This window comes from Vigna angularis, chromosome 5 (genome assembly GCF_016808095.1).
Source record: "Vigna angularis cultivar LongXiaoDou No.4 chromosome 5, ASM1680809v1, whole genome shotgun sequence".
Classification (NCBI taxonomy): Eukaryota; Viridiplantae; Streptophyta; class Magnoliopsida; order Fabales; family Fabaceae; genus Vigna; species Vigna angularis.
This window is the reverse complement of record NC_068974.1, coordinates 10,865,769-10,882,313: the sequence shown is the minus strand read 5'-3', so window position 1 is coordinate 10,882,313 and position 16,545 is coordinate 10,865,769. Positions and strand designations below refer to the sequence as shown.

Genomic DNA, 16,545 nt, shown 5'->3' with positions numbered 1-16,545 from the left:
AGGGCCCAGTGGTTCGAGCCTTGTTCCCTTTACGTCATCAACATCGGTCGTGCCTTCTACGACCACTACGATGCTTTCTGCGGCCACTACGGTGCTTTCAACTCCACCTCGAGCGTCTCGCACGCGACTGCAGACCGTCAATGACCAAAGGGAGCTCGACGGGTGCGTCGAGGGGTTTGAGGTTAGGCAATTTAGCATAATGGTCGGATTTGATGTTGGGAGCTACACTGAGGGTTTGGAGGAGTTGTATAAGAAAGTTCTTGTTAAGATTCAGATTTTGAATATATGGTTTAGTAATTTGAACTAGTGAAAGAGCTACTAACTCGGTTCTTCTGCTAACTGATGCCTAAAGAGCTAAAAAAATTCAAAATAACCTATGCCTCGATTAGAAGGAAAACCGAAACATAAATGCCCAATGACATCGGTTCGAAGAAGACCAAAGTAATAAGGCTTAATCGAAAAGTTGTTAGTCTGACTTATGGAGGGGTATGGGTGGATTTGTAGAGGGGTTTTATGCTTCGGTTTCGTAAATAACCGAGGCAGTAGAGAGCATATGCTTCGGTTCCCATTGAACCAAAGTGTATAAGTTCGCCTTAATTACAAAAATGTCACCGCGTTTTAATATGCTTCAGTTTTGTGAAAATCGAGGTCTATTAAGCACATTAATGACTATTCTTTTACTAGTGAATGATCTTTAATTCACTAGCATTTTCCTCTTTTGGCTTCTCATAGAACAATCGTGGGTTGATGTATGATCGTTGTTATCGCAGTAGAAGAGGTTTGAAGGAAACTTTTGTCCAAGGAGTTGAAATGTTTGTCCGGATAGCTCGACAATATAAATAGTATGCTATTAATGGAGGGATTAGATACTAATGCATAAAATGTGAATGTAGTAGAATTTTGAAATATTAAGTGGTAAAAGTTCACCTATACCAAAAAGGATTCATATCAAATTATAAGATTTAGACATTTTATGAAGAAATTCCCTCTACCTCATCTATACATGAAAATTGGTATCCTTTAGGTTCAACCACTTTTATAACAATGAGATGAATCAATTTATGTATATACAATGGTGAATAATTCTTATCTAACATGCTTCATTAGCATACAATAGATGTGTAGAAGAGTTTCCTAAGGAAACCAATAAGAGGTTTTATAACTTATTGACACAGGTAAAATGTTAATGAGAAACGTGACTTGATAAATAATAACGTGATAATAATGATTATATAATAATTTATAAGTTTATAACTTTTTTATGTTTTCATGAAAAATATTTTAAATTTATATTAGATATTTTATATACTCTTTTTATGATGTTGTAAAATTTGAATTAAGTTTTTGTTTTTGGAAATGTTAGTTTACTCAAGTGAAATGACACGAGGAAATTGTCTGTTATATCAATTTTTTTATAATATTATTCTCTTTGTCTCGTGTGTTTTTTTAAGTTGTATTCTTATGTAAATTTTATTCCTTTATTAATAGAATAATTTTTCATTGACACGATTTTTTTCCATCAACTAAAACATAAGTAGTCGTCTACATTAAACATATATTAGAAAAAGAAAACCACTTAGGTTAAGCGTAGTTATAATTAATTAAGTTATCATAGTTATAAGTTTAAGTAATTAGTTACCGTATTAATTATATTACAAGTAAACTAATTCTATTATATTAGGCATTCACTATATTAAAAGAATTACCCTAGACATCACTTTCCATTCAGAGGCAGAACTGATTTCTTGGAGCAAGAATTTATTTCTTCAAAAGCATTAAATGCTCAATTAATTTAATTAGTTGGCAGCCGAAGATATTGGTAAGGTTTTCCTATTTAAGGAGTGATTCTCATCCCTCTCTACATTATCCCATTCGTTTCCTCAGTTGTTTGTTTCTGCAATCCTTCATAATGTCACTTACTGGAAAAATTAGCACTGAACTTCCAGTTCATGCAACTGCAGACAAATGGTTCCACATCTTGACCAAAAACCTTCCCCAGGTTCAACACGTTGCTGGTAAAATTCATGGAACCAAACTCCATCAAGGTGATGATTGGCATACCAATGATTCGGTCAAACACTGGACTTATACCTTAGGTAATTATTTTTATAATTAAATTGTGTTTGCATATGTTAGACAAATCAAAATGCGAGAAATTCATATTATTCATTACTTAGTTTTAATGTATATAGATCAAACCTATGATGCAATTTGGATATACTTTTATATAGGTATTTAAAGAATAAGAAAATAAAATAAAATAATTAATTCTTATTACATATGCCGAAATTAACAATTACCGTAGAAGTTAAACTCGAATAAGCTATAATAGATAGCTAATATAAATTTCAATAAACTAGTTTCACTCATGCATATAATTTGTTTAGTCTTCTTATTTTATGTTCTTATTAAAATGGTATTTTTAAAGAATTTTTGATAATAAGTTTATGAAAAACACTAATTAGTTTTCTTACATTATATTTCTTTTATCAAGTTACGAAAATATCTAGCAAGATTGATTTATCAACAAAACTAAGTTGTGTTTAAGGATTTGTATGATTTCAAATCAACTGAGTGCAAACTTTATGTTATAAGTTTATTTTGTAAAATTAAGTTAAACTTAAAGTTTACACAAATTTATAATATATAACTGAATAGAAATCTTATTTTACAAGTAAATTTTGTAAGATTTGAAAGAATTAAAGTTCACTTCTCATCCAAAGCTCGTTCCGAAAAAAATAAGTTGTTTGTGGAGCCTATTATGTCACCCTCCATCATACCATTATTAAATTATTGTCTAATCTTACATTTAAAATGTATATGTTTAGATATGAGGTAAGTGAGTTGAAAATTCTATATTAACTAAAAATAAGGTAGATTTACAATATATATATATATATATATATATATATATATATATATATAAATAAATAAATAAATAAATAAATAAATAAATAAAGTGAATACAAATCTCACTTAATAATTCAGCTTACTAAAATTAAGTTAAGTTTAAAATAGATTTTTATATCACCTTTTAAGAATTTGAAAATCAGTTTGATGTATGTGTAAATATTGTTTTACTCTCTTTTTTCCGAAGCATTTATGGCAAACTTTACCCAAATTAGAGTTTAAACAAAGGTAAGAGAAAGATAGAAATAGAAAACTTACCATTGTATGGAGACCGAAATTGAAAAAAAAAATATTTATACAGGCTAAATATATTTGTCATGAATTTAGCAAATGAGTTATCAATTACATATTCTTCTAATATTTTTGTTTTTTAATGATTGGTTATTGTGAAACAACAGACGGTAAGACAGTAACATGTCTTGAAAGTATTGAATCGGTTGATGAACAGAGCAAAACAATTGTATTCAAGCTCTTTGGTGAAGCTGTCGATGATAAATATAAGCCGTTGAAGCTAACCATTGAAGTCATAGAGAATGATGATGGCAGAACTTCAATCAAATGGACCATTGAATATGAGAAGCTAAGAGAGGATGTTCATCCTCCATATGGCTACCTGGAATTATATGACCATATCATTAAAGATGTTGATGCTCATATTCTCGAGGCAGAAAGAGATGCCACCAAATAAGAATTGAAAGAAGGTTCATGTATGTGTGGCAAATAATACTTTTGTAGTTTGTGTGCAATAATAATAAGTGGCATGTCGGTGATATATATGTCAGAAAGGTATTAAATAAAGGATATCGTGTGGTCTTCTTTTCTCATTGGATTTTGTCGGTATATATATATATATATATATATATATATATATATATATATATATATATATATATATATATATATATATATATATATATATATATATATATATATATATATATATATATATATATATATATATATATATATAGGGTTAAGCATGTTTCTAGTCACTATACTTTAGTCCCTCAAGCGGTTTTTGTTTTAGTCCCTTTTTCAAAGTAAAGTATATTTTATTCCTCCAAAATTAATACCGTTAAAAACTAGCTGATGTGGTTAACGGTAGACTGACACGATTTTTTTTTCTTGCGCAGAGTTAGTGTTTCTCACCTTTTCTCCCAACCTCCCCACCCTCTACAAAAAGGTCATTGACACTGTCTAAAGGGTGTGACACATCCAATACAGTGAAGTGTGAGTCTTATTATCAATGTCAATTCAACTAATGGCCTGCTCTTTTCTCCCCTGTCTCTCACGACAAATATGTCTTATTTTCTCAACCAAATCCCATTTCCCAAGTGCAGCATAAATACTTGAAAGTAATTTGTAGGTTTCAAAGGATTGTGGCTACAATTTGATAAGGAGTACAACAACTTCTCTCCCATGATCTATATTCCCACACAATCGACATACAACATGGTCATCTGGCTTAGAATCCATCATCTGCAGATCCTTCACTGATTCATTAAAACACTCCACTTCATAAAAAAGATTAGTTAAGCATGCATAGTGTTGTTGGTCAGGGACGACACCATGCTTACTAGGCATGGACTTGAAGAACTGAAACCCTTCCTATACAAGACCTGAATGACTAGAAGCATTCAAAATGACGGAAAAAGTGGTTCTATTTGGCTTCACTCCTGATCTTAGCATATTATAAAGCATCGTAATTGCTTCGATGATATAGCCATAGTGAGTCAGTGTTGATAAAATTGTGTTCCACAACTCTACATCCTGCTTATTTCCAGTGGAATTAAAGACTCGCCTGGCAGTTTCCAACCTTCCACACTTCAAATACATGCCAACAATAGCACTAATTACAACAGTATTAGGTTTGCAACAGTATCTGGAGAAGAGACAAGGACGACGGTGCGTGGAAAAGGCCCGTATCAATACTTCTGATTTTACGTATGGACAATTTCTCAAAATCTTGTTCATTCGCAAAAAAATCTTTTCTTTTTCGCAAAAAAATCTTTTCTTTTTGCGATGGTCAAAAGAAACATGCTTTTTTGAAGAGAGATATTATTTCATCAATCGAGTTACAGGTATCTAACATATTGATACCTAACGATTTTCCGCAAAATGGCGACGAAGGGTATAACTTCTACAAATCTTTCCATTTTCCAATTCGATATGATCCATTCGACGAGGACGACGAGGACAGTGTCAATGACCTTTTTGCAGAGGGTGGGGAGGTTGGGTGGAAGATGGAAGGAAGAGACGAGGGAGAAAAGGTGAGAAACACTGACTCAGCGCAAAAAGAAAAAATCGTGTCAGTCTACCGTTAGCGTGATTTTTAACGGTGTTAGTTTTGAAGGACTAAAATCAAAGTTTCCTTAAGGAGGAGGACTAAAATGTACCTTACTTTGAAAGAGGGACTAAAACCAAAATCGCTTGATAGTACAGAGACTAAAAACATATTTAACCCATATATATATATATATATATATAATAGTAGAATCGTACGATGACTAACAATATTCTTCTAAGTATGTTTCTTTATATTAAGTACTCAATCACATATAGGAATAACAAGTAAAATATACAAGAACATTGAATTGTGTATTTAAATATTTTGAGTTTTTATAAATACGGCTTTAGTATCACTAGTGCAGTAAGGAGAAATGGTATCGGTTAAATTTGCTTATAGGCATCGGTTCTGCAACCGAGGCATATACGGACGAGGTAAAAAGAAGCAAGGTTTACGCCTCGGTTCTGAAGAACCAAGTTAATACGAGAGAGGATTATGCCTCGGTTCTTGATAACCGAGGCAATTGCGTGTTTTTTTTTTAGCATTTGGATTATTTTGGTTGCATAGAAGCAAAAGGGTTATTTTTCCTTCCCTTTCACAAAACCAAATCTCAGAATATCAATAAGAAGGGTGGTCCAACGTGATTCAATCCCTTTCACAGTCCAGCCTTAACAAAATCACTCCCAAAATAACAAAGAAAAAAAATAACACAGCTTTTGTAAGAATCAACTCTAAGAACGATTTGGGTTTTGATGCAATGAGAATGATTTGGGTTTAGTTGGCGGAGGTTGTCATCACCAACTCTGAGAACGATTTGGGGGAAGAACGGAGGCTCCTGCAAGGCCAAACCAGAACAGAGAAAAGAAAAGATGAAGGTTGATGCCTCCCCTCTTCGTGACTTCGCCAACGCTGCAGAAACGCCACCGCTGCAATGCAGAAACGCCACCGCTGCAGGACCGTGACTTCACCACCACCTCGCCGCCACCTCTTCGTGCCTCGCTAATGCCACCGCTGCCACTGCTGCAGGACGCCCTTGCCGCTACTCGCCACCACCTCACCGTGACCTCGTCGCGGCCTCACTACGGTCTCGCTGCGGCCTCGCCGCGTTCTCGCTACCTCCTCCGGCCCTCAATGACGCTGCCTCCGCCGTTTCTCCTCCTCCTCTGTCGCGTCGTTCATCCCCGTCATTCACTTCCTCCCCCGCCACCTCAATCGATGCTTCCTCCGCCGTTTCTCCTCCTCCTCTATCGCGTCGTTCGTCCCCGCGTCGTTCGCTTCCTCCCCCGCCACCTCAATCGACGCTTCCTCCGCCGTTTCTCCTCCTCCTCTGTCGCGTCGTTCATCCCCCCTGTTCCTCCCCCGCCACCAGATTTGGGGTTGGCAGTGGTGTGGTTTAGTTGTGGGAAAGGTAGGTTTTGAGACTAGGCGAAGAAGTGAGCAGGGTTTGAGAGAAAGGTAGGGTTTGAGAGAAAGGTAGGTTTTGAGAGCAGTAGTGTAGGTTAGGTAAAAAACCTAGGTGTTGTGAAATTTTAGGCCTCGGTACTGTTTTAACCGAAGCATAAACCTATTTCAACACCACTTCTTTTTAGAACCGAAGCGTGTCAGGCCAAAACACATAATATTAGGCCTCGGTCCTGTGTTAACCGAGGCATAAACCTATTTCAACACCAGTTTTTTTAGAACTGGGGTATATAAGTTCGTCTAAAATACAAGTTTGCCACCGCTTTCGTATATGTTTCGATTTTCCTTTAACCGAAGCCTATTAGGCGAGTTAAAAAGCCTATTTTTTACTAGTGTATATAATTAGATATAATTTTTTGTTTGATAAATTATTTAACGACTAATTTTATCAATAAATTTCATCTATCATAAAAATTATAATTAATTCACAAATCTATTTCTAAATATATTTTTATTAATAATTATAATATTAAAATTCATTGATAAACCTTTTCTATCGGAAGAATTTCTTTTATTGGTAAATTAATAATTTAATAATTTGTTAGTAATTGAACATCATTTCATATTTAAAATTATAGTTAACGAGTTATGATATTGTAACATTACTTTTATTGAACTGATATTTATATAAAACAACTAGAGAATATTCTGCAATAGAATAGAAAGTGTCTACTTGTAATGAACAAATGGAAAGTTTTAATATCTAATATTCACTAGTAAAAAGATTGGATTTGAAATCGCACAATAGGTTCGGTTGAGGCGGAATCGAAATCTATAAGAAAGTGATGGCGTTTTCGTAGTTTAGGTTAACTTTTCTGACCCGGTTTAAGGGGAATCGAGGCATATAGATAATATGACCTCGGTTCAAACCCTACCCGATGCCTAACACCCTGAGAATGCCTCAGTCCACTGGGACCCGAGGCAATATACCCTATCTTTCCATAACACTGTCCTCGCGCATTTCACCCTCACATAACCCTCTCCTCCACCTCCGCTTCTTCTCCTCCACCTCTGCATTTCACCCTCACATAACCCTCTCCTCATCCAACAGCGCCCCCTTCTTCTCCTCCTCCCCAAACCCTAACGACTCCCACCCTTCGTTGTCGCGTCACGTCCACGGCAATGGCGTCTCCTCCACCTCCGCTTCCTCCGCCTCCTCCAGATCCCTCAAAACCCCCTCACCATTCGCCCAAAACTACCGGATCGCCATCGTCCTAATTCCATCTGCCTTATTCCTCCTCGACCTCGGTGGCACCCCCGTCGTCACCATCCTCGACGCCCTCAGCCTCAAGCCCGCCGCCTTCTTTGCCGTGTGGTTCTCCCTTATCTTCGCCCAGCCCACCTTCTTCCTCTCCGCCTCCTCCTCCCTCCTCGCCGCCTTCAACTCCTCCGTCGTTGTGGCTGCCATTGCCTCTTTCCTTTGCGACCACACCACCTTTCTCCTCGGCGTCTGGTCCTCTCTCCAGTTCAAGTGGCTCCTGCTCGAAAACCCTTCCATCGTAGTTGCCCTCAAGCGTCTGCTCTTCGCTTGCCTCCCCGTCTCCGCCGCGGCGCCTCCTCCTGCTGGTCGACACCGGCAACGACCTTGTCTGGGTGAAATGCTCTGCTGCCGTAATTACTCCACCAAGCAACCCAGATCCGCATTCCTTCCCCGACATTCTAGAAGCTTTCTCTTTGTTATGGTTTAATTTTGGCTGCTCTTTGTTCTGGTTTTTTGTTTGTCTTTAGCAAAGATGGGAACTTTATGGTTTAATTTTGCACATGGTGAAGTCCTTCAAGGTGTTGCATGGAGGCGCATTGGCTTTGGTGGTAGAGGCTCTTGCAAGCATAGGCACGTCAAAATATCCCGCAAGGTGATGCAGTACCCCATTACTACACCTTGTGGTCACAACTTCTACAAAGCCTGTTTAGAGGGTGCCTTTGCCGGAAAAAGTTTGATGAGGCAAAGGTCACATGAAGGTGGTCACAAATAAGGTCCACCCTTATTTGTATTTCTCTTTCTATTCTAATTTACTTTGATGTTGATATGAAAGCCCTTCGGCTCTTTGGTGTGCAATTTTGAGTCTTTGGTGCAATTTCAGGGGTTCCCTTGTGCCACAAGAATGGCGATGAAGGTAATCAAAAAGGGTCTCATTTGAAACGTACTCATATATCAGCAAAGGGTGTTCAAGTTCCAAGCAACAACCAAGGAGTTTCACCAAGCTTCTGTGGTTTACTTGGCACAGAATTCGAACCTCGTTTCGCATCTGATCAATGCCTTTGGTGCTTCCAAGATTCGCACGCTTGATGGAAAGCACGGTTCCATCATCGAATGTCCCCTTGAACACTTCACCGAATCCACCAATTCCAATCAGATTTTCTCGGGAGAAATCGTTTGTTGCCTTTCTTATCTCTCTGCTAGTGAAGATTCTTGATGATAAAGCACTGGCTTTCACACTTGAGACTTCTTTTCTCTTATTAATTTTAGCCTCCTTTGCTTTTCTTTTTGCTTGGTTATGCTTCTTGTGGAAGATTATTCCTGTGATTGCTAGAACAAACACTATTCCTCCTATGGAAACAACCACCGCCCGAAACAAGAGTTCATAACAGAAAAATTATAAATTTTTGTGCTTTTATCTTCATTTTTATGATTTATCTTACTGTTAGTTAGTGTGTATCATCTCACCATCAAGTAATAGAAAATTTCCCACTAATAAAGGGTTTATTGTTATATCTTGCAAAATTGTATCGCACGTGATCAGAACTGTTAAATGTTGGCATATAGCAGAAGAAAACTAAAGAGGCTGATACACACATAAGACCCCCTTTGCCGCATGGTAAAGATCTCTATTGCCTCGGTTGCATTTGGACCGAGGAAAAAGCATACATTTTTTTGCCTCTGTTCAGAACCGAGGTAAAAAGTGATAGACATTTTACCTCGCCTGTATATGCCTCGGCTGCAGAACCGGTGTAAATAGGTAAAAATAACCGCTGTCGTTTTCCTTTACTGCACTAGTGATTACCAAAGATGAATAACAACATATATAAAAAAAAGTTCTTCACGTCGTCCATGGCTATACAGAACCTAATATGAAGAGAAAGGCAAATCAACAATTATTAGAGGGAGAATAGAGAATAACATATATACCACACACGTTCTCTCACTACACAAAGTCCTTCAATAAAATATTGTCCTTGCCTCACGCTTTTCCTCATGACCTCATCTTGCGAACCATTAGCCACGTGAATTTTCTGCCTAACAACTTTTCCTTCCTTATCTCTGTCTTCAACATTTCCTATACACGTGACAATACTCCCACCATAAAAAGCAACCTTGTCCTCAAGGTTGAATTGCGGAAAAAACTCCTTAATGTCTTGAACATCCTCCCAGGTTATTCCTGAAGGTCCCAAAGAGTCCCATTGAATTAACACTTATGGAATCGATTTGGACTAACGCATGACTATGCAGACATCTAAAACAAAGAAAGGTTGTATCGAAGGACCAAACTCAGTTGTAGTAAGTAGCAAGGGTAAATACTGTTGTGAAGGACTCCTAACAAATCTTTTAAGTAAAGAAATATGAAACACCGAGTGGATACGAGCTGAATCTGGTAAATTGAGTCTATAAGCGACCTCACCAATCTTGGCAATCACTTCAAAAGGTCCAAAATAACGCATATTTAATTTTTGAACTTTTCTCAAAATCAGCTTGATGGAAGCTTGTCAGGCCTAGAACTCGTAGGTTGCAACTCCAAACAGCAAGCCATGAAAGTGCAGTAGAATGGAAGTAGATGAATGGTGTTTTGGTGTGTTTTTAATGGAAGGAGTGTGTGTAGAGACCTCTCAGCTTAGAAGGCCTTCCTACTATGGAAGGAAGCTAGAGGAAAGGGTAGAGAGAGTGAAGAGAAGGAGTAACTCAAGAGAAATAGGGCTGGAAAACAATTTTTGCAGCATTTCACTAAGCTCAAAAGTGAGAAAATACAAAGGGGAGGCCTTCTTATCTATAGGTGAAGAAGGGCCTCAATTCTGAGCTAAATTCCCTACAAAATTCAAAATAAAAGACGAGCTTGAAGGCCAAGTCAGCTAGGTCACGGGAAGCATGTTGGGTCACATGGACAATGCTTCCAAAACGTGCTTCAGGTTGCTTCGTTGGCGTTGGAGCCCCCCCTGTCTAAGGGCGTTGGAGCGCACGTGAGCCAAGAAGTTCATTTGGTGCATCTAAGCTGGAGCCCCCCCTGTCTGAGGGCGCTAGAGCGGCCCTGGTGTTGATCCCTTGAAGAATGCTTTTCCCAAATCTGATTGGTTGACCATGACTCTTGCTTTTATTGTATCCTATAAAAAATTATTTACAAATATTAGTTTTTAAACAAGAGAAGAAGGATTTTCATAAGTAACCTTTCATAGAAGTAAAGTGTTAGGTGATCCTTCTTCTTTTTGAATCTTCCTTGCCATGGCTCTAGTAAGAGGTCCAATATGATTCATTGATGGTCTTCCATCAGTGAATGTTGCCTATATGAATACAATTTCACAGGAACCCAATCTCCTATCTCAAAACACAAAAATATACGTCTTTTATCAGCTTGGGCTTTCATGTATTGTTGAACCTTAAACAAATTTGCTTTCAATTACCGCAACAAAACATCATGTTCCCGCAATAACTCTTGAACTAAAATAGGATCTTATACATTGGTTTATATCTCAAAATCAAAGAAGGATCCTTACCATACAAAGCCTTGAAAAGTGACATGCGAGTACTATGATGCAATGAAGAATTATACCAGAATTGTGCCCATGACAGCATTGAGCACCACCCTTTTGGATTATCGATACATATCAAGAGTCTTGTTCAAATTTTCATTACAACCCTTTTAGTTAATAATATACCTAGACTACAAATAATCATGTTATGGGTTGGATAATATTTAAGCAAATCTATTAATCAATTTATTCCAAAAACAAGTTTAAATTTTCATATTTTATATATTAAATCTAATTCAGCACAATTCATTTTAATTGAATTCAGGTAGACTGAATTAATTAGCTTTAAGATATTGAAAAATTTTCATTTTTTACTAAAATTAATCTTTTTAATTAAAGATTGTAACTTTTTAGTATCTATCTAATGATATTTTTACAACAAATAAATTAATTAAACTTTTAATTGAGTTAAGAAGATAAGTTATAACTAATTTGTTCAAATTAATATGTAATATATGAAAACATAATACAAATATAAAAGTAACTCTAAAGTTATTTATATTAAATCTATTACTCAACTTACACTAGTACATTCAGGTGAAATGACAGCGGTTGTTTTTCGTTATAGGCACCGGTTCCCGAACCGAGGCATATGCAGGAGAGGCAAAAAGTGTACTACTTTTGGCCTCGGGCTTGAACCGAGGCGTAAAGGGAGAGGATTTGACATCGGTTCAACCATAACTGAATCAGTAAAGTTTTTGGTTTTGTTTTTTTTAAAGGACTATATGCCTCGTGTTGGGGGAACCGAGGCCGTATGTTCCACCCTACTGCCTCGGTTGTAGCTTGAACCGAGGCAGTAGAAGTCTTTCTTTTTTTCTACGAAGTACTTTATGCCTCTGATGTGGTCATAATCGAGATCATAAGTTCCTTTTCTACCTTGGTTTTGACACTAACCGAGGCATATATCCTTGTTTTTTTAAAAAAAAATGAGGTCTGTTTCTGCAACATTCCCAACAACAGAAACAGACCTGCATATATATTTATAGCTAGAACAGTCGAGAATAATCCAGAAACGTATATTTTGAATGAAAATTATAATAAAACATATATACATTCAATAAACATAAATCAACTTCTTATAAGCATAAATCAATCCAATTATAATCATAAATCAAGTTTGAAGCATAAATCAATGTAATGTACAAAGTTAAACTAATAGTAATGTAGAAAAGCATCAAACAACTTAAAAACATAAACTTAGAACTTACTATATCCTAATATCTATTATATACTATTATATAAATGAATTACATATTTAGCTAGTGCTTTCCTCACAAGTTGAAGTGACTTCTCTGGAATTGGAGCAGTCCTATTGAATCTCTGCATAAAATACAATGATTTAACTTAGTGTATTTGAAATCTAAACTATAGGGAAAATAAAATTGAAACCTAAATAATATCGTTTCACATCCACTAGTGTAATGTGCACGAATAATGGTCATCATCCAAAACATGACGTAGTAACCACATTCATATGACCCCGTTTGTATATTGCACTACAATATATCATCATAATTATAAAATGTTAAGTAACATCAATTGAATGGAACCAAATGTAACAAAGTATGGACTAAAATACCAAACCTTAAGGGCAACCCATGCAAGCTTTTTAGCTGTAGCAGTAGATCTCCCAGATAACATCATATGTGTTGCAAGGGAACTATTAAAAACAATTCCTTTAGCATACATTTATATAAAAAAAAAAAGTCGAAACATTAAGATTCTTACCAATCTACTACATGTCTAAGAGGGCTGGGAGGAGACTTCTGCAATGAACAAAACCAGACAGCAATGTTCTCCGGTATGGAGATCACAAGTAGCTGCCAATGACACCTGAAATTGGTAATAACTTATGAATCATATACCAAAATTAATAAATGAATGTGTTGAAGTTAACAAACTTCACTTACCCATGTATATAAGGGAGAAAATATATCTCCTTCCCCATTCCAAAGCAGGTGGTGATGTATGTTTGGATATCATCAAATTTATTTCTTTCATGAGTCACAGAGGGGTCAATGAACCCATATACATCGTTGAACCCCTTCTTGTAACTAACATCAAACACATACCTAAAATGAAGAAATAATCTGATATAAGTAAGCTGATGAAATAGAATTATATAAAAAAGTTTTTATAAACTTACATCATCCACAGCTGAATGAGTGTAATATTAATTTCTTCTCTACCCAACGCAAGCTCCCTAACATCTTGATGATGCAAGTACAATGGGATCTGAGCTTCTCTTCCAAATGTAGTACAATCACAGTGTATATTCATCGGTGCATCTGAAATGATTTTAGCAAGCTCGTCTAACGCACCAAGAGGGTCATCCTCAGATAAATGAGCTTTCTTCGGTGTAGGACTTCCTTCTTGACCTATTGATGAATCATTATTTTCTTCACTTCACTTAGTTTATTGTGCTAGAATTAATCGGGGAATTGTGCTTAAATGTCCTTTATTTTCCCATTTTCACTAATTGTGCTTAAATTGACCAGTAATTCTAATTTTGTCTAGTTTGAATTATCTGAACTAATTAATTGCATTAGTGATTGGAGGGAAAATTTTGGAAATACATTTTGGAACATTTGGAGGTAAAATGAGTAAAGGGGTGTGAATCTCATATTTAGGGGTGCACTAAGAGAAGATGTTGTTGATTTCACGTGGAGTTTTGCCTTTAGAAAGCACATTAATTCAATTTGAATTTTATTAGCACAATGGCCATAGTTGTCACGTCCAATGCTTTTACTATTCAAGCTTTTATTATTGAAATGTGCATTTTGCTGTTTACATTTAACATATTCCTTCTCTTTCTTTTTAGAAAAAGTGATTATTAATTGGTAAATGAAAGGCTGGCAGCAGCTGAAGCAAACAGCCACAAATTATTTTGGCAATACTTTTGGAGTAAAAGTAGGAGCCACCTCATCCTCTCTTGGCTGGAACGTGGTTTCCAATTTTGAGAAAAGGAATTCAGGCAGCAAAAGATGGTGCTCACGGTTTCTCTACTTCAGCAAAACACTGCAAAAAGACATGGAGAGTATGGAAAGAAGATGAACGGTCCAACTGAGAATTAAGTTGGGAGTTTGGAGCGTCCAGCAAGCTCAATGGAAGCACACACGCGGACAGCACAGCCAGCCACCAACCCAACGAAGAAACACGGACCACATGAGAGAAAGAAACGTGGACAGCAGCGAGGCTCCATCCAGAAGTCCAGCAAGCTTGGTCCAGCAGACTTCATTCTCCCAGCTATCTTCATGCGTTCAGAAGAGCACACGGTGGTCCAGTAGTTGGAGGTGCACAAAGCAGCAAGGTGTCCAATAATGAAGGGATCCATATCCAGCTAAAAGAAGCAGCTGCCACGGCTTTGTTCCAGCAAGGAGTAAAGAGCCATGGCTGCCATACAAGTGAAGGAGTCTCACGGTCCAATACAGTAGTGCACTTCCAGCAGCCATCCACACACAGGGAGAGAAGGCTGTGACGGGAAAGGGAGAAGGAGATGAGGAAATCCAGCTTGCACACGGTGGCAGGTCCAGCAAGTCCAGCAAGCATTGCTTCCACAATCCAACAGCTACCACTGAGAAGCTTCTTCACCTTCCTTTTGGTGAGCACACGGAGGCAACCCAGCAACAACGTCCAAGTCCAGCGGCTGAGCTTGAAGAGAAGAGTGTCACGGCCCTAGTCCAGTGATGGAAACGGAAGAGAAGAAGGGAGCACGGTGCTTGAGCAGAGGACACAATCCAGTAGAGTGCAAAGCAACCTCCACGGTCCAGCTAGCTCAACAGCTTCACGTCCAGCTTTGAGCAAAGAGATGCACATGATGATTGGCTAGACATTCACGCAAACAGCATATAAGCTTCAAGCATCCAGAAGATGAGAGTTCTGGGTTCATTCCAGCAGTACTTCACTAACCAGACGGTCCAGCAAAATTGGAGGGAGCCCACTCGAATTATTGAAGAAGACAAGAGTTTGGAATGGAAAGCTTGAAGGGAATTCACGTGAACCTTAGCTGGAAACGCATACCACAAAATGGAGTTCCCACTTGCTCATTAATTGAGTAAAGAATTCAAAGAAATAAGCTACAGGAGGAGTTGGTCAGAGAATTTGGCATTATAAATCCAGCAGCATGCAGAGAAGCAAACCAAGTAGAATTTAGGAGTAGAGTTAGGAGTACAATTTACGTTTTGGTTTTCTCCTCCCCTCTTGGGGAGGTTGGGTGTTTGATTCAATTTCCAGTTTAATTGAAGTTTAATTGTATTTTCCAGTTGCACTTTTTTCAATCAAGGTTCGTTGAATTTTATTTGAATTTACCATTTTCTGAACTCTCTTTATCTTATCGTCTGCTGTTACGTTTTTGCATGTTTACTGTTTCATTGACAAATTTCATTTTCAGTGAAGTGTTCTTAATTTTACCGTCTCTTTTATTTTCCCATTTATTGTTTTCTGCATCGTTTAATTTTACCGTTTTTGCATATTTACCGTTTAGTTTTTATTGTCTTTAAAATTTATTTCAAACGTTTTTAAATTCAGTTGTGTTTAATTTCCAATTTTAATTTTTATTTACCGCGTAAAACATCAACGAAAACACCCCCCTTCGTGTAAAAAAATCTGAGACTGAACCAACACAAATTGGTCCTTGAGAGACGACCTAGGAGTCAAATCCTAGTCTATACTGCATTAATTCTTGTTGTATCAAATTTGTATGACCGCGACAGTCGTATCACCTATCTACTGTTAAATGCAAAAATGGTTGTTATAACGTCAATTAGAAGTAAATATTAAAATTGAAAAGTATATAGTACGAGTGTTTACCGGGGGATTAGATACATCGCCAACCAAATGTCTAGGCCAGGCGACAAAGGACTTAAATGTTTCTTCCACAGTGAAGAACTCATCTGTAGGCACAGGAAGAACGACATCTGCTATGACAACTTCATCCACCGTGACCTTGACCTCATCTTCTGAAAGTTATACATCATGCACTACAGTGGTTGTCTCATAAACTGTACCACGAGCCACTAGCACGGTCCTAGTGTCAGAAAGAATATATAACTGACATGGACGAGTTTCATCCATGTCATCCCCTAGAGCACCGGCAGCTGAACAACTTCCTTTACCACTTCTACCTGTCAACTTAAATGTTAGGTTATGCA

The 16,545-nt window shown here is 37.2% G+C and overlaps 2 protein-coding genes across 3 annotated transcripts; both read left to right on the top strand.

The window, feature by feature from the left end:
• Positions 1-1,868: 1,868 nt before the first annotated feature.
• On the top strand, positions 1,869-3,734 carry LOC108338913 (MLP-like protein 28). Its single transcript, XM_017575984.2, has 2 exons — positions 1,869-2,096; positions 3,309-3,734. Exons 1-2 carry the CDS (start codon positions 1,910-1,912, stop codon positions 3,596-3,598), a joined length of 477 nt encoding a protein of 158 aa, XP_017431473.1. The 5' UTR covers positions 1,869-1,909; the 3' UTR covers positions 3,599-3,734.
• Positions 3,735-3,894: 160 nt separating this feature from the next.
• On the top strand, positions 3,895-6,945 carry LOC128196483 (uncharacterized). 2 transcript variants are annotated; one of them, XM_052877519.1, is made up of 2 exons: positions 3,895-4,140; positions 4,277-6,945. In XM_052877519.1, exon 2 carries the CDS (start codon positions 6,077-6,079, stop codon positions 6,614-6,616), a length of 540 nt encoding a protein of 179 aa, XP_052733479.1. In that variant the 5' UTR covers positions 3,895-4,140; positions 4,277-6,076; the 3' UTR covers positions 6,617-6,945. The 2 variants fall into 2 exon arrangements, with proteins under 2 accessions (XP_052733479.1, XP_052733480.1); XM_052877520.1 differs by having other exon boundaries at positions 4,251-6,945.
• Positions 6,946-16,545: the final 9,600 nt, after the last annotated feature.

Coding starts and splice junctions, on each gene's coding strand:
- LOC108338913 (XM_017575984.2), top strand. CDS start 1,910: ATGTCACTTACTGGAAAAATTAGCACTGAACTTCCAGTTCATGCAACT. Junction 2,097..3,308: donor ACACTGGACTTATACCTTAG/GTAATTATTTTT, acceptor GTGAAACAACAG/ACGGTAAGACAGTAACATGT.
- LOC128196483 (XM_052877519.1), top strand. CDS start 6,077: ATGCCTCCCCTCTTCGTGACTTCGCCAACGCTGCAGAAACGCCACCGC.